This window comes from Venturia canescens, chromosome 8, assembly GCF_019457755.1.
Source record: "Venturia canescens isolate UGA chromosome 8, ASM1945775v1, whole genome shotgun sequence".
Taxonomy (NCBI): domain Eukaryota; kingdom Metazoa; phylum Arthropoda; class Insecta; order Hymenoptera; family Ichneumonidae; genus Venturia; species Venturia canescens.
In genome coordinates, this window is record NC_057428.1 from 7481437 (window position 1) to 7509364 (window position 27928).

General features: G+C 34.8%; 1 protein-coding gene across 1 annotated transcript in view; it reads right to left on the bottom strand.

Moving 5' to 3' along the window:
* The window catches only part of LOC122415211 (G-protein coupled receptor Mth2-like), a 62807-nt gene that overhangs the window by 29612 nt on the left and 5267 nt on the right, over positions 1–27928 (bottom strand). Inside the window, exon 4 of the mRNA XM_043427201.1 lies at positions 10826–10904. Within this exon, the coding sequence (XP_043283136.1) occupies positions 10826–10904 (79 nt within the window). The remainder of the gene's footprint in view (positions 1–10825; positions 10905–27928) is intronic.

A 27928-nucleotide genomic window follows, 5' to 3' on the forward strand; every position in this document is an offset into this window, starting at 1 on the left:
TCTAGTTCTGAAGGGCTTAAACGTGAAATCTCAAATTTTGAAGATGAATTGCCAGCTCGTCTTAGACAAAAAAAAAGAAATATTATGGACCCAAAATTAGTCGCTACTCTCGATCGGACAAAAACTAGCGATAGAATGGCAACTTATATCATCAACTCTATTGCTGAAGGTTTGAATGTCAATGGGCAAAATATAAATTCGAGTATGAGTTCTGTAAGACGACATCGCATAAAACAACGACCAACAATCATCAACGATTTGAAAAAGCAGCTCAAGTTTCCCTCAAGTGCAGTGTTGCATTGGGATGGCAAATTGCTTGAAGATCGTGGAAGCTCTAAAAAAGTTGATAGGTTGCCTGTATTGTTATCAGGACCCGATTTTGAACAGCTTCTAGGTGTTCCAAAGCTAGAATCTGGAAACAGTGAAAGCCAAGCAAATGCAATTATTGAACTATTAAATCAGTGGAATGTTAAAGACAATATTAAGGCTCTATGTTTTGATACTGCTAGCATTAATACTGGTAAAAAAAATTTTACTCCTTACAATCTATAGTTATTCATACATTCATTAACTTAAAATAATAATTTTTGAAGGATTAAGCAACGGAACGTGCTCACGTCTTAACAGACATTTAAATAGAAATTTGCTTCATTTGGCTTGTCGACATCACGTCTACGAATTGGTATTTAGAAGTGTCATAGAAACGTGTTGGCCTGTTACAAATGGCCCTAACGTAGCAATATTCCGTCGCTTTAAAAACAATTGGGAAACATTTGATAAAGTGATATTTGAGACTGGAATTGAGGATTCTCACGTAGAAACGATGACCAAAGATGCCAAAGAAGATTTATTACAACTCATTTCAACTCAAAAAAACGTAATATACTTATTATTCGATTTGTTATTATATGAAACGTTACTGGTTTCTTTTCATTTTCAGCTCACATTAATGATTACACTCTTATAACTATTACAGGAATATCAACCTCGTGACGATTACGTAGAATTGTTGGATTTGAGTTGCATTTTTTTAGGAGGAACTCCATTGAATGGTATTACTTTTAAACAACCTGGAGCTATGCACCATGCAAGATGGCTTTCGAAAGCTATTTATTGCCTCAAAATCTTCATGTTCAAAAAACAATTTAAAATATCGGACAGAGAAGTATCACAACTTCGTGATATATGTTTGTTTATCGTTATGATTTACATAAAAGCGTGGTTTCAATGTCCAAATGCCATTAAAGCTCCTAATCAAGATTTACAATTCTTGAAAGACTTGATCAGGTACAAGAACATCAATCCAAAAATTTCGAACGCAGCTGTCACAACATTTTCTAGACACGGATGGTATTTGTCAGAAGAGCTCGCTTTTCTGTCTTTTTTTGATGATTCGATATCTCAAGAAATTAAACCAAAAATGATTCGATCGATAAAACAAAAAGATAGTGTATGTGATGCAAAACGAATTGTGATAAAAAAATCGGACCATGATATTCTTTGTTCTAAAGATATCAGTGAATTTATCACAAAAAAATCTATGGCTTTATTCGATGCATTGGGTTTACCGTGTACTTTTTTAGACATAGATCCGGTACTCTGGCAAAAAGATGAAAACTACAAATATTGTTTAAGATTATTAAAAGATCTTAAAGTAGTTAATGACATCGCGGAACGTGGGGTTGCTCTCATCGAACGATACAACCAATTTGGGACCAAAAATGAAGAACAGAAACAATATCTGTTACAAATCGTTTTTGATCATAGAAAGAGATACCCCGATTGTACCAAACGAATGATTCGTCATTAAAAAAATTGTGTTAATGAAACAGATGTCATTGTTACCAAATAATTGTCATTGTTAAACGTTATGAATCGTTTCCAATTCTATGACTTTCTCAATAAAAAATTACATAAATATATATGTTTCTTTTTTAACCACTGAGTAAATATTCTCAGTATAAAGGCAATATAAATAATACAAAAAGGTCCAGCGGAAAAAGAATACGTTCTTACATTATATGCGATTAGATTTAACTTGGTTGCTCGTATTCAATCTCTGATAACTTTTTACCTATTAGATTTATGAAAAAATCACATCAGAGCTTTCTTGTAGAGAATTTAATTTCCTACAAAAATATGTCCATTGAAATTTTTAGAAAAAATTTTTTAATGGTTTTATTTGAAGAAAACGGAAAAAATTTTTTTCACGTGTTATTTATATGGAAAAACGAAAAGCGGTTGAACGTTTCGTAGAATCCAAATATGGAGCTACCCTTGCAGGAGAATTTTTGTTATAACTCCTAGAAACTTTTGAGATGATAGGACCTGAAAAAAAAAATAAAATGTTTTTTTTGAAGCACCCTGCTATTGCAGATGATGTCTCTCGTTTAAAATAAATTGAAAAATCTATTTCAAATATGAATGTCCTGGAAAAACTAGCTCTATAGTGCTTTGCTCTAGTACCGATCTATCTCAAATTAATCTTCGTCAATAATCGTTAACAACAATCCAAAAGTGACACCGCTGGACATAATATTATGATTCTTTTGTTGCTTCTCCACAAACCGAAATTTTTACTGCTGCCTTTTTAGTTGCGCATTCGAGAAAAGCAATAGTGTAACTTTTGTTTTTCGATAAATATAATAATTATTAATCGAAAAGTCATGAGAATAATGGAATCCACCAAGCGAATTGTAAAACTTTTCTTAAACAAAATTTGAGCTGTTGCTCTGTCTTTCAAGGTCATGATGAAAAAAATTAACGGGATAAATTTTCATAAGTCATGCGCAATTTACACATCTAAAAAAAAAAATGTCGGAATACAACCATTTGCAAAAATTCATACCAGATCTAAAAAAAAATCATAAAAAATATTTGAAAATGGAATATAGGAATATATATATGTCCTCCTCAAAACGCTGTTTGGTAAATTGAAGTATCTTAATTTTTGAAAGAGCTATTAATCTTTTGGTACAGCTCGAATTTTTGTCTGGTCATTCCATTCTTTCGATCGGCAGTGTATATTAGCTATTGGAATTCAAAAGTATTTAATATTATGGGATATGAACAATGTAAAATTAAAAAAAAAAAATTCTTAAATCACTAGTTTACACCCTTAAGAATACTTATCTCAAGTTTGAAGTGAAAATTCTAGCGTTAAAGTAGATGAATATCAACTTTTCTCTGACACTTATCACTCCGGCATATGAAAGCCGTACACACATCAAAAGTTATTGAATTTTTTCGTTAGTTATATCCAAGATTTCGCAAAAAAAAATCGATTGTTGTATTTCGTGGATATTCAAGAATACATGAATATTTTAGTTTTTAAACCTTACCATTGAAAATCGGCTGAAATATGAAAAAATATGTGATAAGAAATCATTCGGATTACACGACAAATGGATCAGTAACGTTTGACAATGCTGCATTCAATATACGTTCGCATGTGACGTCAGTTCGACCTTTTGGTCATATTTTGTCGGTCGTTAGCTTCGCCACGTTTTTTTGTAAATTTTTACAAAATGACGATTTCCATCCCGGTAAACTTTTTGATCGTCCATTTTTTCATTTTCCTCCACTGCAATACTACTTTGGACAGTAAACTTACTTCATAACCTATAAAATTTGTAAACAAAACTGATAGCGTGACATCAATAGCAGCGGCAGCTGCTGTACCACGCTAGTCAAAATGAACTTTTCAAACGTTTTTTAAATAATAAAATTGTATAAAAATGTTGGTTCTTTACCAATTATATTTCTAAAATAATAAAATTATTGTTTTCAAGCAAGTTTCGTCTTTAAAAATTTTTGAAAAATATAGTTGCTGCAAAAATCACGTAGCCGTCACTTATTATCAACCTTAAGTATTCGAAAAAAGCATAAAAAACGAATGCACGGAAACATCTTAAAGGGATCTTGATGCTAGTGACAAAAAGCCATTAAGTCAATATACACTGATCTTGCCCGAGACGATTTTTTATACACAACTTTTTCTAAACTTTAAATGCAATTTACTCGAAATCATCTAGAGCCGCGGTAGCGACTCTGAGACAAGTACATTTATTTTATGATAAGTCGCTTCCAAAGAGTCTTTACAGGAGCGATAGTGTTTTTCAGCTGCTTTCGACGACTTTCGAAATATATTTCTTTAATAATTAAATAATTATAGCATTTTAGAGAATACTGCAAACTGACATATTTTTTATTTTTTTTTCTTTCGATCGTGACCTCTTCGAACTCTGTAACTTAACACATTGAAAAGATATGGATTATTTATTTTTTAATTTTATCAAAAAATGTTGCATTTTTTCGCACACATTTTTGATGTTTGTTTTTTATTTAGTGACAAATCTGGTGCCATAATACATTTTATATACCTATCTATTTTTTTTCTGTTGCCACAATACAAATTGTATACCGATATATTTCCGTGATCTGTCTGTTCATGCTTCAAAATATCATGATAAAGTGACAGCTCTTCGATATGTTAAAATTAAGTTTTTGGATTTCCAAACGGTTATCAGTAATTGACATTAGCGCATTTACCGTACGGCGTTTTTTTTTAGTGGTGTGTTTATTTTGTATGCAAACGAGGTTATCAAGATCGCGGATATGACAGCTCACCGATAACATGCCGATAAACCAATTTTTTGGTTAAAATATTTTTTCCGGCTGTGAAAAAAATGGATAAGCAGGACAATATTTCTAAGATTTCCATAATGACAGTGGCAAGAAACAAGTGAAGAAGAAAAAGAAAAACGTAAAGGCATAGGAATTCAAGAATGTTGTATGAATCAACAACGTTACAGGAGAAAGACTGCCAGCTAGTGTACAAAACAGAAAAAAAGTATTTTCCAATGGCTTTCCTAATGCTTTTCGGATCAATGGTAAAATGAAATAAAATATATACATTAGAATGAATTATATATATATTTTTTGTCTACGTGGAGAATGTAGTCTGGATTCTGAAAGATTAAAAAAAATCCATGCCTCTGCATCTTTGTCATGGCAATAATTTTCATCAGCTCTCTCCGAAATTGAATATTATCAGATTTGTAAATGATCATTATGCTATTTTATGAAAAATTGGATAGTTTCCCTTGGAAAATATAAATAAAATAACCCAAAACAGGTGTGACAGAAGAGATCAAGAGACTACAACCATATCGAGTGAAGAAACAAACGCATTGTCTGGAAAAACACTGAGGAAAAAGTTTAATTCTAGTCAAGGGCTTGATGCATGAAGAAAATTTCTGGTATAGTCTGCAAAGAAAGTAAAGATAGAGATCTTCATTGGTGGCAATGCTTTTGAAATTCTGATACTTTTGGATACTTCTGATAAAAAATGTTAATAATGCCAGTGCTGTATTTTCTGCCATGCATTGTATAATTATCAAGTACGTAGAAACAATGTCCATTATCGACTTGAATTCAAAAAGAACTTTTAAAAGGATTATGATTGTTGGATGGAATCAAATCATTTGAAATGTCATTTGTGATTAGCCTCTAGATGATCGGAAAGCCGATATATCGGCTCGCCCTATGATATGAACTTTGTATATAGTTTTAACCATTTTTCCACAATGAAGCAGTAACTGAAGGTTTTCGATTGCAGAATCTTTTATCTTATAATAATATTTCCAGTGCCGATCAAATGCGGAGCAGTGCCAGGCATCGTAAAATTGTTTTGTGTTCATTGGCATCGATGGTTCCGCTTGGTGGTGGGTGGGGATCAAATGTTAGGGTAGGTCCAATGACTAAAATTTCGAACAGCTAAAATCTTAAGTTTATAAACTTCGAATGATAATATGGAGACAGATAGATTCGACTAGAGCTTTGAGTGCTGAAAATAAATAAAGCAGAAACTGCAAGGTTCGAAGCACGTTTATATCGAAAATAGAACGTAACAATCGCCCATAGGACGATGACTAAAATATCGATTTTTCGAAAATTCGACTATCACTCTTGCGATTCATCAACTACTACGGTCAGCGATACTGTGAAAATTCACAATTTTGAAAATATAATAACGAAATACCAAATATTACTGAGGTTGAAATACTGAAATACCAAAAAGTCGAACAGTCAAAATAGCGAAACGTTAGAAAGGTCGATCGATCAAAATAAAGAAATGCAGTGGAGCTCCAAATACACGCGTCTCACTCACTCACTTACTCAGACCGGTGATTACTCTCCATTTTGAATTCGAAAATATGAACTTTTGACATTCAAATGGTCTGTTAAAATTGCATTCGAAATGAAAACTATTGAAATATATATAATACGAATGTAAAATAAATGTAAATACGAATTCAAAGAAGGAATTTTTGATTAAACACGCAATCTGCTGAATAGACGATCGGGAATAAGAATTTCGAATTACTTATTTTTCTCCAAACTGATATTACAACTTTAAAAATTTCGAAATATCGATCGTTCTACAATTCAGTTATTCGACATATTCCACCCCTTGGTGGTATTTTTCATTTCACACACAAGTTTTGGAAACTTTGTCGCAACAAACCAAGCTCATGGATTCCCAAAGTATCAGAACTTGTTACATACACTTTGTACTCGCTTTTCTTGTGGAAAGTAATTCCTTGGTCATTCGAGCGTTACTCGACAAACAGGGAATTATTTTTTGTATTTTTCCTGAGTTGAGAAACCATTCTCGCACCACCATTCATCTCTTCCTCGACAGCGTGAAATCTTGGGTTTTGGAAAATTCGGCCATCAGTAAAACTATTACATTTTTTTCAACTCCGGTTCTTCACAAGACTCTGCAAGATCGGAGTCGAAAAAAAATCGTCTCGCTGTATAATTGAAAAGGACCCAAAAATTTACCTGGTTCAAAAAGCAAAAAGGTAAACAGACCATCAAAGATTTTATTGGTCCAAAAGCAGAGGTAATCCAAAATTCATCATTTTTAGTCATTACCTTTTGATAAAATATACTGAATCAGAATATAAACTGCAAAATCGACACGGAGAAATTTTCCACGAGCTCAGTTTTAGTACATCTGCTCGGAAGCACAATCAATTGGTCAACACGATTTTAAAGAGTTCCGAGTGTTCCATGGAAACATCCAAAGACTTTGGACCTCATAATAAAAATTCTTATCGCTTGTCTAGATCTTGTGAAATTTCAACTGATTTATACGAAGCCATTCCTTGAGCCAAGAGTTTCAAATAAGTGGATACTGGCAATGAGACTCCTGGGTCACTTGTGAGAATCGAAAAATCTGGAATATTTTCTAAAACCTTGTTTATCAGAACTTTCGAAAAACACAAGAAATATTCTTGATCTAGGTCAACAAAATTTTTTTCAACGGTCATTTTTTGTAATTTTCACCTATTTTCACGGTATTTTTGAGTTCACTAGAAATTTTGGAGGAATATTGGCCAGTCTGACCCCAGATTCGGCTTTAGCATGTCAAAATACATATACTTAGATGTGTGTAGAGTAATGTGTAGACTGCTTCATTTTTTGATCAAATGTTTCAATTTCATGATCATTGTTTCAATATTTCAATACGTTCTATAAAATTTTAGATGCAGAGTACACAAAAAGTTGTCCAATAAACCGAAAACACAGCATGAATGCTGTAAAAAAAATTAGAGACAAGTACATTTATGCTCTTTGGGCAGTTACCTGTAAAATCATAGAAATCAATGGTTTTATCAAGAATCAAAAAGTTGTCAAATAAATGCAGAAGTTGCTAAGTACATCGGTTTACGAACAAAAAAAAATTAAAAAAGGAGAAAACTTATTAACCAAAAAATTGAAACAAAACAAAAATTTGGCCGTTGTACTTCGCGTTTTCTCTAGTTAATATTATCTAATTTACCTGTATCTTACACTCACGAATTCGAAAGTCAAATAAAATATCGTTGATTTAATAATCATAAGGTATATATAGTTAACGTAGCTTTTGTTGTTGCATTCTTAAAAGAGTTTTACTAATGACATTTATTTCATAGGAGACGACGTTTAAAACGTGATGAAGGACTTCGACAACGATGACTATTCTGAGTCTGACAGAGATTGAAAAGTTCAATTTTTGTGGCATAAAATAAACATTTTTATTTTTGTTAACCCAATTCAAGTCCCCTTTTGCTCCATTTATTTAAGGTCGATCCCCTACGACAGCCCTAAACAAAAGTTATGTACCGTCTGCATATTAAGAGAGTTGATAATTCGTTCCGATCGTAATCAATAACTTTGTAAAGACCCTATATACGTACTCGGTACCAGCAAAAATAGTACAAATATCATTTGCTTTCGTAAAATTTATTCTAAAAGTATTTTTGATCTAACATCGCGAGTAAATTTTTTGACGGAACTATCCGGGCTATGCTTCAACACACAGAAAAGGTTGCCTATACAGACGACATTCGCTTGCAAAATATATCGCATGCAGCCTAAACCTTCGTACTTCTTGAGACTATATCTGTCAAACTAAATGGTCAATCACCTTGATTTTTCTTCACAATATCTGTGATATCCTGCTCTAGCTCCTCTTCGTTTTTTATAAACTTCTTAATTTTAGTACTAGCGGTAGAATTAATAATGCGCTGTTTGCCTATGCATGGTCCATATGTTACGTGTTAAGGAATTTCGGTACAGAAGTCAAAATATTAAGAAATTGATCAAATTTGGTGATAATGTTCTTCAACATCAAGTGCGAAAACTCAAATTTTTTCAAAATTTTCTTCTACTTAGTTATCGAGTAATTACGCATTAAAGCAGATTTCTCATGCCCGGAATGTATACCTATATATATGGAAACGCTATGCTTATACACGTAAACTTTAGTGATCAATTACTCGATAACTGTGTAGAAGAAAAATCTTAAAAAATTTGTGTCGTCAAATTTGGCACTAAAGAATATGTTCACCAAATTTTATAAAATTCTGAACTTTTTGAATTTTTGAATTTTTTTAGCATGGATTAGCATGGCAACATTGTATTGCCTGTATCGAAACTCCTTAATTGAGTCAACTTCAATTACATATATCTCGGGTTCGGGATGGTGAAACTTGTTAAAATTTTATAGAGGTGTTGTTCATATGTTAAACAATACGTATGCCAAATTTAAATAATTTCCTAATTTAACTGTCTCGTAGAGGAACCACCTTAACCCCTCCATCTTCAGTTCCACAGTTTCGGGTAAATTTGGTCAAACTGAGTATCAATAAACTTTCTGATATAGGGAAGGTGCTATACTCAATTGTTCTAAAATACATTTTTTCTATACCTAGACAGCTTATTTAATCATGACGAACAATTTTCAAAAGTATTGCTATGACACTGATCGGTAAAATTCTTTGACATTTTTAAAACGATCTCGAGATGTAATGCGACAATATTTTCTTCTGAAAAATATTTTCTTAACATCAACTAACCAAGATTTACTTGTAAATACGATTTTCAGACGTATTATGATAAACATTTTTTCGCGCCTCATTTCAAATTTTTTTCAGTTATCCTCCGGGTTCACGCTACACTATTTTGAAAATTCGGTTTCTGGTATCTTAGAGCTACTTTTTGAGTCAATTCATTGACACTATTGAAAATTCGATCAGGTTAGACGTTGCGCGGAAAATTTTTGATATGGGTATTTTTTTGTTCAGCGCAGTCGTAAACATTGATTCGATCCGGTTTTACCCCTATTGCTATGACACAAAAATTTTAATGGTGGCTCTCGTATTATAGGTGATTCAATAACCACGGCCTAAGAGATTGAAGCATTGCCGGATCACCATGGTACCACATGCATGAATAAATCGGAAAGAAGAAAAAGTGACCCTGGATATCGGATGGTAACATCACCTACTACTCCTTCCAATATTCCAGACATCCGGGAATAAAAGAAACAGAGAAATCATGGTTTACCAGAACTCAGAAAAACAGACTCATTGTTTGAATCGATAGATAAACTATAGCCTCAAAATATATATTTATGAAGAACCAAAGGTTTACTCTGATTCAAGACAAATCTGTCACCAACTTTCAGATTTCAACTGCAACGGTTCATCCGTGAGAGCGGTTTGACGAAAACACACTATGACGTCATAAATCGGCACATTCGCGTATGCAATAGTGAGGCAGGGCTTGCGCTAAGCTTTTCTTCTACTTTTTACACGCTGGTTTTTCTTTCAACACTTGGCATCGTACCGCTACCGCTTCTCTTGATAATTAATTATGAAATAGTTTATAATAATTGAAATAAAAAAAAATTAATTATTTTATTCTTATTGTACTTTTCGAAATTAACAACCTTGATGTCACTTACGGCGCGATGTATCAAGCCTTAGTATCGATTAGGAAAATGGGTATCAATGAAATAAGAGTTTTTATGGCTTGAATTAAACATTGAAATGAAGGATAATATCGAAAAAAAAAAACAGTACCTTAAATACAGTTTTGGTAATATTGAAAACCCTTTTCAGAAAGCATTTTTGTTGAAAATTTGAACGAATCATGCAAAAAAATTCTTTAAAAAAATTTGAAATAACAGTTGTAAAAAAGACTACGAAAAAAGCCTCAACTTCAGTTTTTAGATGAGTGTCTCGAATAGACATGGCGACCCAAAATTCAAAGTACAATCGGACGCATGTATCCGGGGATGGGGCGGTGAAGAGGAAATATGCAAGGAAGCTCCTTAATAAATTCTCCCCCCCCCCCCACCCCATCAACAATATTGGCATTGGAATGTTGCAAAATTTTGTATCTATCACATATTTCGACGTGTTTCAGAACCCCATCACTACAATACAATACAAAAACAATTGTATGCGAAATAAAAGACTATACTCACCCGAAGGTCCACCATATATCGAAGCACATAACGTTGAGCCAGAAGAAGCTCGAAAGGAACGCGAAGTGGATGATGAAAGCTATGCAATCATGAACAGAAAAATATCATAACATTACTCTCATTTCGTATTCACTTCACAGTGGACCGAATTTAGGATATACGAGTCAAGACATAAAGTTGTAGGAATGAGAAGAAAAAATGGATGACATTTTACTTATGAGTAAAATTTTTAGCTGTTTTATGAGGAGATGTAGACCAAACGTATGTTGAAAATATTGATTTGAATAGTCACGAGTCGTGGAAATTCGAGGAGCGGTATCGATAAACATAAATTTTTGCTCATAAAAATTGCCAGTATAATATATACCCATGAGTATGCAAACAGTATCAGAGATTTTTTCTTGCGGCGTTATTTGGATGTAAGCGAGAACGGTATAAGCGACAGTGAGAGGTCCAACGTAGCCTCGCAACGTAAGTCCGTGCATATTTCTTAATTCAGGAATGAGGCTATAAACAAGGAAGGTAAGAAAAAGGAAAGGCACGGAAAGAATCATTCCAATCGGAAGTGCAACAATTATATGATCTTTCTCTGCAGCAAGATCATAATCGGAGTAATCATCGAAGCACAAAACAACACTGTAAGTTAAATTATCGATTGCTGCAAAACAGTATTGGTTGAAATCAAGTAGGCTCTTGAAATATGTTAGGAAAATGGAGCCATTAGCCAAAAGTTTGAATTCATCGTCAAATCGCAAATGCGGTTGAAGGTCATATTTTTCACCACCATGGCAAGGGTCCCATGTGAAAATGTGAAAATTCTCAATGCGGATACCATCTTTTATCACTTTCAAATTTTCGGTATCGTGAAATGAAGGAAATTTCACTTCAACTTCATTTTCCGTCGGTAAGCACCTGTTGCTACCGGCGAAACGCGTGCCTATTGGACAACACATTGGCAAACAAGCTTTTTTTGAACACACACACTCGAAGGTCACGTTAATATTACCGTCATCCCACCGTTTTTCCGTAACGTTCGATTTATAAGTATTCGTAAGAGGTTCAATCGGATAGTCTTCTCCGGGTAAAAAAAAACCCGAAATTAATGACAATAACGTACACAAAAAAAAAGACGCGCACGAAATATTACAAAACATATTTCGAGTTCGATATAGTTCCTATATTTTTTACTGACGCGAACCCAAAAATAAAACGTTTATTTCGCGTTGGTTCTTGCTCACTTTTCTGCACTCTACTCGTTTAGTCATTCACGTATCTCCCTCCACTGACATCCTCCTCGAAACTGCCCTGTTCCACAAAACATATACGATACGAAACCAACTATGCAAACAAAGGAAGGGCCTCTGTCACCAAACCTATACATATGGTATGTTCATATATGTAACGCTTCACACATAGATGGACTTGTGGTTTATGCTTCGATTTTTCAGCTACGCCTTCCGTGAATGTAACTTCAAAAAGTAAAAAAGGCACGCCAAGTATTAAAAGGTCATGACCGTCGTTTTAAATGATTTTCTATATTCGCATTGTCAATAAATAAATTTTAAAAAATGTTTAACTGTGAAAAAATATGAGATCTATTGTAACATATACAGTGAATGAATTACGTTTCCTGTAGGAATTCTGAATTTTGGAAATAAAAAAAAAATGAGATCATTTTCCAACGTAGCCAAGTACAGTGAATGAATTAAGGTTCTTGTGGAATTCATTCGTGTACACTTTTAGCCCTAATCCCTCACTTATTCAGAAAAATTTTCCAGCAAACGTCACAGAGCAACAAAGGTTTCTCGAATAATTCTGCAATTATTAAGAGATTATCATCTGTTTTTATGCTAGCTCGGGTTATAAACTTAAAACAGTTTACGCGTACAAGTGCATGCATTGTATCTATACGATGAACTGCACAAATTCATTTTCAACATTACACACAAGCTTGGCGTGCATGGTTTTCAATCGGAAGCTCGGGAAGAGACAATTGTTCAAATTTACTATAAAAACAATAATTAATTAGAATTGTATGAACGAGTGTGAAAAAAAACGATCCCCCAATAAAATACGAGGGGCCCTGTTATATAATGATTTGGTAAACAATACAGATAGGTCAAATTTGTGGATAAAATTGAATAATTAAACGAACGGATAAAGAAATGAAATCAATCAATCCCTTTATATGCCTTTATCTTGTACGGATAGATACGGCCATTCTTTCATGCCCATACGCATTTTAATTTATCCACGCGTCACTTTCACTCGTTTGTCCGTACACTCTTTTTTTTACCAAATGGGCAGATGATTGGATGAATTACACAAGTATTGAAATGGATGAACAAAGAAGTAAGCTGTGTAAACATTGATTTCAGAAAAGAAAACGCGTTGAATACGAAACATTTGGAGTAATGAATTTATCAGTCAAACTAGTCAAGAATAGATATTTTTCTTTGTGTACACAGCGCGGGATTTCACGTCGAACTACTCAATAAAATAGTTGGATGGAAAAGGGATGGCAAATTAAAAAACAATTACATGAGAGGATCATCAAGTTTTCTTCAAATATATGGACGGATGAGGCATTCCTTCGCCGAGCTTCCGATTGAAAACCATGCACGCCAAGCTTGTGTGTAATGTTGAAAATGAATTTGTGCAGTTCATCGTATAGATACAATGCATGCACTTGTACGCGTAAACTGTTTTAAGTTTATAACCCGAGCTAGCATAAAAACAGATGATAATCTCTTAATAATTGCAGAATTATTCGAGAAACCTTTGTTGCTCTGTGACGTTTGCTGGAAAATTTTTCTGAATAAGTGAGGGATTAGGGCTAAAAGTGTACACGAATGAATTCCACAAGAACCTTAATTCATTCACTGTACTTGGCTACGTTGGAAAATGATCTCATTTTTTTTTTATTTCCAAAATTCAGAATTCCTACAGGAAACGTAATTCATTCACTGTATATGTTACAATAGATCTCATATTTTTTCACAGTTAAACATTTTTTAAAATTTATTTATTGACAATGCGAATATAGAAAATCATTTAAAACGACGGTCATGACCTTTTAATACTTGGCGTGCCTTTTTTACTTTTTGAAGTTTTAATATTTACTGATTTCACTTCTTTTTGCGAGACGTGACAACTATATGGGAATCGTATTTCATTCACTATATTTGTCAACTTCAGAAAACGATCTCATTTTTTTTTTATATTTTGAAGTTTTTTATTGAAAATGCAAATATAGTAAATTATTGGAAACTACGGTCGCGACCTTTTAATAATTGGCGTTCTTTTCTTACTTTGTCAATTATTTTTTTATCTGATTTTACTTGGATTTTACCGCGGTAACAATATTTACTTAAGAAAAAAAATACATTCCTCGTCTTAAACGAAAATTTTTGAAACGATTTATTTCAAGGTGAGTGATTTTCACTATATGACAAAAGCAATCAACACAGCTAATTTTTCTATGTAGACGGACGAAAACTGTGCGGTTATGTTCATGTGAGTTGAAACCTTTTACAAGCAATAATGGTGACGATTTTGATTATCCATTCAGCAACTCGAATTTTCCAATGAAAGATTGGGAAATACCTATGCAATGGGATGATATTTTCATTTTCTATTCCTTTTTTTGAAACCTCCACTTGTTTACTTGGAAAAATGATTTTTGAAACTATCTTCTTCTCATTCATGGATTCCATGTTGACATGGATACTGTCAATGGTTTGCAATGTCCAAGGAGATGTTTCCATGGTATTCAATGTCTAAGACCACAGCTTTATGGTTATTGGTGTCCAGTGACATTTTTTCATGATCTTCTGTAACGTCTGAACCTGCCTCGTCAATGTAAACTATTAAATCGCAGATCTAGATGGGTGGGGTTCGAAATTTCGAATAACCGAATTGTAGAATGGTCGATATTTCGAAATTAATAAATTCGTCATGTAAGATTGGAGAAAAATAAGTAATTCGAAATTCTTATTCCCGATCGACTATTTAGCAGATTACGTCTTTAATCGAATATTTTTTCTTTGAATTCGCATTTATTCGAAAATATATATTTCAATAGTTTGCATTTCGAATGCAATTTTTACAGACCGTACGAATGTCAAAAGTTCATATTTTCGAATTCAATATGGAGAGTAATTGTTTTACAGACAGACCAGAATATAGAGTAGCAAAAAATCGAAAGTGAATTTTTCGAGCCTATAAAACTTCGATATGTGGAATAGCGATAGTTCGAAAAGGGAAAGTCAAAATGGCGATGTTTAAAAATTGGAGATCACCGGTCTGAGTAAGTGAGTGAGTGAGACGCGTGTATTTGGAGCTCCGCTGTATTTCTTTATTATGATCGATCGACTTTCTAACGTTTCGCTATTTTGAACATTTGACTTTTTGGTGTTTCAGTATTTCAACCTCAGTAATATTTGGTCTTTCGTTATTATATTTTCAAAATTGTGAATTTTCACAGTATCGCTGACTATAGTAATTTATGAATCGAAAGAGTGATAGTCGAATTTTCGAAAAATCGATATTTTAGTCATCGTCCTATGGGCGATTATTACATTCTATTTTCGATGTAAACGTGCTTCGAATGTTGCAGTTTCTGCTTTATTTATTTTCGGCATTCAAAGCTGTAGTCGAATCTATCTGTCTCCATATTATCATTCGAAGTTTATAAACTCGAGATTTTAGCTGTTCGAAATTTTAGTCATTCCAACATTTGATCCCCACCCGATCTAGATATCGATAACTATGACGAAATATATCGTAAACCATTGCACCGTTTACCTAAATATCGGGAAATATAAAATTGTCGAATATATATTGAACAATACGAAGGCATCCACCTAGACATCGAAAACCCTATAGTCGCCAAACTAGACATCGAAAACTATAGAGCCGACGACCGAGATATCGAAAACCTTAGAAAAACTCACCACACTATCGGAAACTATGGAGCCGTTGACTTTCATATCGGGAACCATAGACAAATTCACCTAAACGTCGGAAACTATGGAGCTATCGACCGGGATAGTGAAAACTATGAAGTCGTCAACCTAGTCCACGAAAACAATGGGAAAACATACCTGGACATTGAAAACTACGGAGCCGTTGATCTAGACCTCGAAAAGCATGAAAAAACATACCAGGACGACGAAAGCCATGGAGAAATATACCTAGCCATCGAAAACCATGGAGCTGTCGACGTAGACATCGAAAAAAATGGAGAACCATAACCAAACATCGAAAACTATGGAATTGTTGACCTAGCATCAAAAGCCATGACGGAATATACCTGGACCACGAAAACCATGAAGGAACATACGTAGACATTTAAAACTATGAAGAAATATACCTGGACATCCAAAACCATGGAGGAATATACCTAGACATTGAAAAATATGTAGACACATACCTAGACATCGAAAAGTATGGAGTCATCGACCTAGATCACGGAAATGATGAAGAAATATACCTAGAGAACAAAAACTATGGAAACTCAGACCTAGCAATCGAAAACTGTGGAACCATCAACTTAGACCACGAAAACCATGGAGAAACATACCCAGACATCGAAAACCATGGAGGAATATACCTGAACCACGAAAACCATGATGAAACATGCCTAGACATTGAAAACCATGGAGGAATATACCTGGACGACGAAAAACATGGAGGAATATACCTGGACCACGAAAACCATGAAGGAACATGGTTTTCGTGGTCCTTCATACTTCGTCATTGAAAACTGTGGAGCCGTCGACCTCGACTGCGAAAACCATGAAAAAACATACCTAGACCACGAAAACCATGGAAGAATCTACGTAGACCACGAAAACCATAGAGAAACATATCTATACATCGAAAACCATGGAGGAATATACCTGGACCACGAAAACCATGTAGGAACATATCCAGACATCGAAAACTATGAAGGAATATACCTAGACATCAAATCCCATAGAGGAATTATCCTAGACCACGAAAACCATGAAGAAACATGCCTAGACATTGAAAACCATGGAGGAATTATCCTAGACCACGAAAACCATGAAGAAACATGCCTAGACATTGAAAACCATGGAGGAATTATCCTAGACCACGAAAACCATGAAGAAACATGCCTAGACATTGAAAACCATGGAGGAATATACCTAGACATCGAAACCCATGGAGGAATTATCCTAGACCACGAAAACCCGAGAGAAACATACCTGGACTTCGAAAACTGTGGAGCCGTCGACCTCGACTGCGAAAACCATGAAGAAACATATCCAGACCACGAAAACCATAGAGGAATATACCTAGACATCGAAACCCATGGAGGAATTATCCTCGACCACGAAAACCCGAGAGAAACATACCTGGACATCGAAAACTGTGGAGCCGTCGACCTCGACTGCGGAAACCATGAAGAAACATACCTAGACCACGAAAACCATGGAGAAACATATCCATACATCGAAAACCACGGAGGAATATACCTGGACCACGAAAACCATGAAGGTACATATCCAGACATCGAAAACCCTGAAGGAATATACCTAGACATCAAAACCCATGGAGGAATTATCCTAGGCCACGAAAACCATGGAGAAGCATACTTGGACATCGAAAACTGTGGAGCCGTCGACCTCGACGGCGAAAACCATGAAGAAACATATCCAGACCACGAAAACCATAGAGAAATATACTTAGACATCGAAGAAACCCATGGAGGAATTATCCTCGACCACGAAAACCCGAGAGAAACATACCTGGACATCAAAACCTGTGGAGCTGTCGACCTCGACTACGAACACCATGAAGAAACATACTTAGACCACGAAAACCATGGAGAAACATATCCATACATCGGAAACCATGGAGGAATATACCTGGACCACGAAAACCATGAAGGAACACGTCTAGACATTGAAAACCATGAAGGAATATACCTAGACATCAAAACCCATGGAGAAATTATCCTAGACCACGAAAATCGTGGAGAAACATACCTAGACATCGAATACTGTGGAACCGTCGACCTCGACCGCGAAAACCATGAAGAGACATACTTAGACCACGAAAACCATGGAGAAATATACCTTAGACATAAAGAACTATGGAGAAATACACCTGGACATTAAAAACTATGGAGATATACACCTGCACATCAGAAACCATAGAGGAATATACCTAGACATCGAAACCCATAGAGGAATTATTCGAGACCACGAAAACCATGGAGAAACATACCTGGACATCGAAAACTAAGGAGCCGTCGACCCAAACCTCGAAAACCATGAAAAAACATACCTAGACGACGAAAGCCATGGAGGAATATATCTGGACATAAAAAACTATGGGGTCGTCCACCTAGAAATCGAAAATCGCGATAGAATGTACTTAAACCTAGTCCTCCAAAACCCATGAGCTATCGCCCTAGACATCCTCGAAAAATCCAGCGGCGTCGACCAGAATTTTATATTTTGTTAATTTTTATTATTTATTATTTAATGTTATTCGTATTATTCAATTTTTTTATTTTATTATATTATTATCATTTTATATTATATATTGTATAATATAATATATATATTATATTATATATTAATTATAATAAAATATTTATTATAATAATATTTTATTATTAATTAATATTAATAAATGAAATATATATTATATAATTATATACATATTTTATGCGCAAACCAGGAGCTGGTATTGCCCCCGCTGTGCGCCCATTCTCTGTCTCTCTCGCTCGACGACGCAGAAGGAGAGGGGGTAGCCGCGTTCAGCGTAGTGCGTGACGTAGAGTGTGACAAAAGTAAGAAATCGTGCAAAGGACGTAAGTCCAAATGTAAACAAGCGTAACTTACGCCCCTCTGTCTCTAAGAAAATGAAAATCCCGAAATGATGGATTTTAAATCACTAACGTTACATATCTCAGGATCTACTGGACGGATTTACTTGCAACAAAGACCAATGGAAAGAGAAAAATCGAAAAAAAATCGTCACAAATTTTCAAGCTGTTTTATGAAATGGTTTATTTGTGAGAGCCATTTGAAAATTCTGTGACGTCATAAAACCGGCATATTCGCGTATATAAGAGTAGCGGCAGGGCTCGCGCTGGCTTTTCTTTTGCGCTGCAGTTTTTCCTTTTAATACTTGGCGTCGAGCCGCTACCGCGTCTCTTGATACGATTGGTGTTGAGATTTTGTTCAACAACAAAACGTTGCGGCTGTCTCTTTCTTTTGCTGTTCCCCTTTGCAATCCGTATATTCGTATATTCGTAATATAATGACTATATTTACACGGCGTTTTTATTCCGGTTTTATATATATACAGACGGGTATAGAGATGTATTTGGTATGTATATTAGGGTGATGCAGAAAAATCGATATTTTTTTTCGGAGCTCCAACGGAAATCGTTAGTACATAAAAAAAAAGTAATTTACCCAAAATTTCAGATTAAAAAAAAATTTTTAGAGGGTGCTCAAGCCACTTTTCGATATTTTTCTGTTTTTTTTTCACACAAATCGCGAAGCAAAATTTTTTTTTGCTCTCATATCAGAAAATGTTGGTCCTTCATGGATTCATAATTCTAATGAAATTTTGTTATTCTCAAAAAAATTTTAAGGTTACCTCGCATATTTTATTTATTTTTTTTCTGTATATTTAGCTATAAATTATGAGATTAAAAAATGGGTGGCTACAGATGATAGTTTTTGTCGTCCTTCCAAAAGAAAAGGTAAATGTACAAAAACATAGTTTTTCAAAATTACATGTTATAACGTAGATGTTATATAACGTAGGGTAATATGGGGCAAAATGGACACATGGGGCAAAACGGACTTTCCCGAAACTGAACTTTCATGAAATGCATACAATTCTTTTTTCGGTTCCAAATCATGTCCTGACCATAATGCATGGTAAATTATTGAATTCCATGGTGACATCCCCAAAAAATTCAAGTTTCAGAGCAAAATAGATCCCAAACTATTTTCTCACTATCTGTTCGCTTTTTTGACTTATTTTTAAAAACCACAATAGTAATCAAAGTACGAATAAGAAAAAAAGGTTTTTTATTCATTTTTTACAAAAATCGCACTCGCAGCTGACATCTTCGTCTTCAACACTTGTGCACAAGGTGTGTGCCCATTTTTTGCATGTTATACAGTAAATCCAATCTTCAAAGGACGACGTACAAACACGAAATATACCCCAGCACGATGGACCTAAAGTTGATTTTTTGCATTCCTCAAAAACATGACAGAAATGGGATATAAGATTTGACTCATTTCTTTTCATTTACATCCAATGAATGGAGCCTGAGTGGTCCCATTTCTTTCCTCATATTACCGAGTTGACATTCTATTTGGGGACAGTCGCTTGGAACGGCTGCATTTTGAAAAATGGCGGTTTTTCGATTTTTATGCCTCTGAGGGGCTGTCTCCGTTTTCCCCGAAATTTTTTTTTTACGAAATTCGGAAAACAAGGACTGGGCATCAATTTTGGGACTCAAAAATAGTGGAAAGACCATATGCTCATCAATGAAACTTGCTTAAATCCTTAAGTGTCCATTTTGCCCCATACTACCCTACATGTTATAAACATAGTCAATGAGACGAAAAAAAGCCTTAAGTTAGGAGCAAATCGGTTAGAGAAAGAATGAAACAAGTTTTTTGTCTCGATGATTAATTTGAATAAAATAATTCTCAAACAAAAGACGGCAGTGCTACCGATGAGTATCAAGTTAATATTTGTTGCAGACACGGATAAAACTATAGGAAAAAATATTAACGATTCAAACTCGGATGATGCGATAGTTGCAGGCAAGTCTCAATTCGTCACCGGGCAAGTTGGATCCCACAATATTCACGTATATCTATCAAGATACTCAGAACAAGTACATTGACACCTGTCGCCTGCTGAGTCGAGCTAGCCGAAACTATATTTTCTTTGAATAATAAAACGATTTGCGGTAGTGGAGGTGAAATTGACATGTCATTTTATCTACTTATCAAACTCAACAGTCATTTGAGCCCTTGAAAATTGGTTTGGAGACTGATTAAAAAATGATCTTTCAAATGAGCCCAAAACCAGCATGACCGATACCGCAATTGCTGAGAAAAAACATTGCGCGGGTTCAAGATTATGCTAAAATTGCCAACACATCGAAGAATTGACGTGTTCTATATATAACACAATCAAAGGCCTCTTGATACCAGCTATAACCCATTTTCATACAAGTCGACGTTCCGGCGATAAAAGCAATGAGTCGCAAATGATTAGTTTTCCCCGTACCGACACAGCTGAAAGCTCGTAATAAAGAGTTAAAAATATTCAAGTGCGAGATGTGCGAACACGGATGAATGGTTTTAATAAATTCCGTCAAAATTTAATTCGATCCGGTATTCAGTAGAGTTCATTAACCATAAAGTACGATATATGCGAGGTGTCAGTGATCAGGATATAATATACTGAGACGAAACACTATCCAACTCAATATTTTATTTTCACACCTTACATGGCACACTCGATTGTTGACATCAGTGGCGATGATATTGGAACTGTCAAGAAGAATGCGGTGGCGCTCGTGAAGCGACGCCAGTGGAGCGATTACATCATCGCTTATCGGCATTCAGTCGAATTAAAATCTTAATTGCATAATTTCTTTTTTAAATTTAATATCAAATTACTAATTCGTTTTTTGATGAGATTCGAGATGAAGTTAAAAGGCCATATTTTTTACGCCACTGAGTATAAATTTCAGTTTTTAATTTTCATGGAATTTAATTTATTTTGCAAATAGAAAATTCTCGCGCATGCGCAATGTTGAAATTAGCAGATTCGACCAATAGCAACTCGCACATAAAAACAAAGTATCAATGAACGAATTCAGACGGGGAATCCCGGATGCGAGAATAAATCTCAGAGCAAATCACAAAACTGGTCAAAGTCCAAACGAATTATTATTATTAGTTATTTATGATTTATATACGTGTACTGACTACTCAGTTGCGGGAAAATCCATTGGTCAACCAGAAACCCAAATTTTTTTATTGAACGGCAATTAAGAATTACAATAAATACCCAAAAAATTCCATCAAGTGGGTGGGGGTCAAAATAGCGAACGATCAAAATAGCGAACAGGCATTCTGTATATCTATATATGCATATATAGATATACTGAATGCCCTGTTCGCTATTTTGTCGTTCGTTGTTTTGACCCCCACCCCATCAAGTGAATGTGTTTAATTCTATTTATTGAATCCATACCAAGGTCTATTAATTAATTAGACATTTGTTCGCATCGTTATGGCATCATGATTGGAAAAATTTATAAAGAAGTGTTTGGTTACTCACTTATACATGCATATTAGGGTGATTTATTAGGTTGTTTTTCCGTCAGAAGAGAATTAGAGGGACACGGAGCATCGGTCTTCAAAATTTTTTCAAGCGAAGTTTTTGGATGTTTTAGGATTGTAACGTGATTGAGTAGTGTATTTGAATTTTTTTCACGTTGTAAATAGGTTTGAGTAAAGTTAAAAATTTTTTTTTTACAATTTTTGTGATAGCATGCGGAAACAGGCGATCCTCAATGTACTTGTCCGAATTTTTATTATGTATATGGACGCGAACTATGTAGGGTTTAACTGCTCAGTGACGAACTGAAACCCTGTCGCCAAGGATGCCGGAGGGGAAACCGCAATTTCTCCAACACATCTACTGTACGATGACTGCTTAGAAACATCCGCAAATTTTTTTTTGTGACCGACACCGCCTTGCGTGTATCTTTTCTTTATGTATAGGAAAACGATCGTACCGCCTAGATTTTATAATTAAAGATTAGTTTCAAAGATAAGTTGCTCATGGGCGCATTGTCGATATAGTGAAATAACTGACGACTATGGGCAAGTTCTTTTCTTTGTATTTTCGTACTTTGTCGACAAGTGGCTCGTAAATTTTGCTTCAAAGAAAGCCGGAAACAATAAAAATTGTAAATAAAAACGAACTTTTCTGAGTCGTTAATACTAGCATGACTCAGACATTTTGTGAGTGGAATGATTTGAAATTTTTTTCCATCGAACCTTTTTCTTCCCGAAATTTTCTTTTTTCTGTTTGGTAGAACAATTTAATTAATTTGAAGATTCAATTATACACGATACTGCCGTCCGTATCTGCTTACACATCTCAATAGAATTCAAAAAAACAACATTGAATTAATTCGTAATAAAATGACTATTATAATTCTATATCAGATCCTCTGATAAGGATCTAAAGTGATTATTTCAACGTACTAGATGATTATTAGGGTGGTCCTTAAAAGGGGTGTTTTCGAATTTCTTTGCTCCCAGGGGCTCAAATGCTTCCAAATTAATAAAAAAATAATTCCCTGAACATTTGAGCTCTTAATATTAACTCTAAGTTAGTCCGCATTCCAACCTAAGATTCTTTTGGAAATAACATGAGAAAAATTCCTTTCGTTCTTCAGTATTTCATAACTCTGGGACAAATATATTAAAAATTTCGAGACACACATATTTTCATAGAGAATTTGACGCTCTACAAAAAAGGTCTTTTATGATTTCTAGCTAAGTCTATTGGTTTAAGAGTTATTTGAGCTCAAAGTTTAATTTTTTTTCTCATTATCAATATTATCAAGGATATTCATCAAACCCTTAGGGAAAAAACGGTTGGGACAAGTACATTGATGCTTCCGTGTTTCCTGATCATATCACGAAAAATGTCATAAAAATTCTTTAAAAAAATTATGTGGCCAACCGTAAATAATTTCAACAGAACAATTGGAAAAAAATTTCACAAATTTTGAAAAAACATTACATTAAAAAAAATACAAATCTGTAATTCGTTTGTAAAGTGAAAAAAATTCAAATAAAACATGAGAAATAAAAAACCGAAATATCGCGCTTGAAAACATTTTGAAAAACGATGCCCCATTTTTCTAATCTTATTCTAACAACTAAATTAATTTAAAAAAAAATGGCATCTAAGTTATTTACAGCATTAAAATTAATAATATCAATTCGAGGCCAAGTATTTTCTAATAAATTGAAAAAAGTTACCACTTGAGTTACGTGCAGCACTAAAATTTATGATATCCAATCGCCCGCTGCGCGTGCCGAAGTTGCCGCATTCCGCCTGCGTCGGACAGAAAAATCGTATACACTCCACGGGAGTGAAATTAGACCACCTCAAACCGCGTGCTTATCACCCTCGCCTTCGGCTCGGGTGACAATTCTGCCCGCGGTTTGAAGTAGCCTATATTCCCTCCCTAGGTGTGTAATATACTATTTAAAAACTAAAAAAAGAGCGCCAACTATTGACCGCGACTCTAATTTCGAGTGATCTTTCTATATTTTCATTATCAATTAAGAATTTCCTTCCCCGTTATTTATTGCTACCATGACATGATAGGATAATCATGATAAGAAAAAATATAACCAAGAACAGTAAATGTATTTTGATTTCTGCCAGGGAATCATGTTACACCTCCAACGATACCTGGAGCGAATTTCAGTACCCACTTATTTATTTGTTCTTTGTTCCATTACCCCTCATCCTACTTCGTATGAATAGGTGGGGATCAAATGTTGGAATGACTAAAATTTCGAACAGCTAAAATCTCGAATTTATAAACTTCGAATGATAATATGGAGACGGATAGATTCGACTAGAGCTTTCAATGCCGAAAATAAATAAAGCAGAAACTGCAAGGTTCGAAGAACGTTTACATCAAAAATAGAATGTAACAATCTCGCCCATAGGACGATGATTAAAATATCGATTTTTTGAAAATTCGACTATCACTCTGTCGATTCATAAATTACTACAGTCAGCGATACTATGAAAATTCACAATTTTGAAAATATAATAACGAAATACGAAATATTACTGAGGTCGAAATACTGAAACACCAAAAAGTCGAACAGTCAAAATAGCGAAACGTTAGAAAGTCGATCGATCAAAATAAAGAAATGCAGCAGAGCTCCAAATACACGCGTCTCACTCACTCACTTACTCAGACCGGTGATCTCCCGTTTTAAACATCGCCATTTTGACTTTCGCCTTTTCGAGCCATCGCTATTCTGCATATTCAAGTTTTATAAGCTCGAAAAATTCACTTTCGATTTTTTGCTACTCTACATTCTGGTCTGTCTGTAAAACAATTACTGTCCATTTTGAATTCGAAAATATGAACTTTTGACATTCGGATGGTCTGCTAAAATTGCATTCGAAATGAAAACTATCGAAATATATATTTTCGGGTAAATATGAATTCAAAGAAGGAATTTTTGATTAAACGCGCAATCTGCTGAATAGTTGATCGGGAATAAGAATTTCGAATAACTTATTTTTCTCCAAACTGATATCACAACTTTAAAAATTTCGAAATATCGACCGTTCTACAATTCAGTTATTCGACATATTGAACCCCACCCGTATGAATTTGATTACTTGTCTATACCTGTTCATTCGTTAGTTCATCACAAATATTCTGTATCGCATTCGTTGATGTATTCATCAGATTATCCTTCTCTCACTCATAAAACTTTCCTTCCTTCCCATCCCATTAATTTATCGATACAATAATTCTATCTATTCGTCTAGATATTTAGAGAATAACTATTCATTGAATCATTCACTTCATTGATTTTTTGGTAATTATGCAGTTTGGCTACTTTTCTGGAAATTAATGGAATTTTTTTTTTTAAGTGATATTTCGCCGGGGGAGGCTAACATTTTCCATAAAAACCATGAGTTATGGAGTTTTGAAGTTGTTGGAAAAATAAAAATGCGGGGATTTAAAGTATATCAGACTATTTAGGAGTTCACATTAGAGCAGGTGAACGTGCGTGAGTGAACGTGCGTGAGTGTGCGCGCGCGTGTGCGTGTGTGTGTGCGTGTGTGTGTGCGCGCGCGCCCCTGTCCTGTTGTGAACTTACTCTATTTCATCATATTTTTCCAACAACTTCAAAACCCCATAACACATGGTTTTTATGAAAAATGTTAGCCTCCCCCAACGAAATATCATCAATGGTAACTAATCGAAGCCGTCCATGCTAAAAAAAAAATTTCTTTCGATGATTTTCAGAAAAGTAGCCAAATTGCATAATTACCGATGGTTTTTATCTATATGTCTCAAGCATCTATTTTATTCATAAAACTATTAACAGAAACTTTCCTATACCGTTGAAGATATAACATGATTTCCTGCAGAAACCGAAATTCATTCACTGTTCTTGGCTATGTTGAAGTGATCTCATATTTTTTTATTTATCACGATCATTCTATTATGTCGTCGTAGGAATGAATAATGGGGAAGGAAATTTTAAATTGATAATGAAATTATAGAAAAATCATTCGAAACTAAAGTCGTGGTCTTTTAATAGTTGACCCTCTTTTTTTACTTTTTTAAAGTGTTTTTTAACTATACATTTATAATTCGTTGATATTTACTAAAACGCGCCAATGGCCAGACATGAGGTGCCCAGGCCACTTATAGCTGGACTCTCAGCATGCTGGCGAACAGATGGCTAACTGTTAGACATAGCGGCCTGACAGTGAGCGGGATGCCGACAAAAGGCTGCATACAGGGAGGAGTACTGTCACCTCTACTGTGATGTCTTGTGATAATAACGAACTGCTTAGAGAATTTAATAGGATGGGGATCCACACCTTCGGCTATGCGGATAGCGTGGCCCTTTTTGTGAGAGGTAACTTCCTACAGGAGCTGAAGGAGATAATGGAAAGGGCACTTCAATTCACCTTAGAATGGAGCTCAGCGAGGGGACTAGTGATAAATCCACAAAAGACCCGAGCCATGATTTTTACAAGAAAATATAAACCTACCGTTATAGGCCCACTAAAGTTGGGAAATGTTGAAATAAGATATATCAGTGTCTTGATTAAGTTTTTTTTTATTAAGGATCAGTAATTGTACCAGTTACGCTGCACGATTACTAGGTGTTACCGTTTTCAAAGATTTTCTCATACTTAATAACATCCTGGAATATTCATATTCCATTAAGAGGATGGATCAGTTGGTATATCGCAACCGTGAGTGCGAGAGAGATAGCTGCAAATTTCGAAATCGAAATTCTTTGACACAGTTTGACCGATTAAAAAAAGGCTCTGTCAGTCGATTTTTGCCATCGTCCTGCGTAGGCTGACAGAGCCTTTTTTCAATCAGTCAAACTGTGTCAAAGAATTTCGATTTCGAAAATTTCAAGTGAGGTTAGTCGACTGATCCATACTCTTAACTTTCGTGCTACCCGAAAATATTGTCGAAAATTCTTGTCGTTTCAGTTGTTTTATCCTTCAAAGTATGAATGGAGGCATATTGAGGGACGCCGCAGCAAGCGTCAATCAAATCGATTTTTGAAGTAAAACTTTTATAGGCGCGCTGGGCTTGGGGTGAAAATCTTGTTACGGAAGCATGTAACGGAAGTGCTACGAAAAATGTGAATGCGCATGTGCATGTACATTTTCGTTCTCTCTCACGCTCATTGCCATGGGCTCGTGTGATTGGGCGAGGCGAACGATAATTGGACAGGGAGATATACGTTGTCAGAGATAGAAATACGTCTTCTTCTTCTTCTTCGCATGGTAGGGCCCTCTATGGTCAGGGGCTATCCTATCTGGCCACCAGTAAGATAGAAATACTTAACGTGATCTATCAGTTGTTCAGTCGGTAAAAATCCTGCTGCACGTTTTATTCCGAGTAGGTTGATATTTGAAAGAAAATATGAGTTACACACTATTCTCATTTTATTAGAGAACAAGGTGTAACTTTTATTTTTCTCAAAACATCAAGGATATCCGAGTAAAACGTGTAACCATTTTGCAGCTATCTCTCTCGCACTCACGCAAGCACCACGCAAGTGATAGATCACCTTAAAGAGGGTGACTACATTCGTCAAAATGATAAGAAATTGATCAAATATGGTGATAATGTTCTGCAACATCAAGTGCGAAGACACCATTTTTTTCAAAATTTTCTTCTGCTTAGTTATCGAGCAATTACGCATTAAAGCAGATTTCTTATGCCCGGGATGTATACCTATATATATGGAA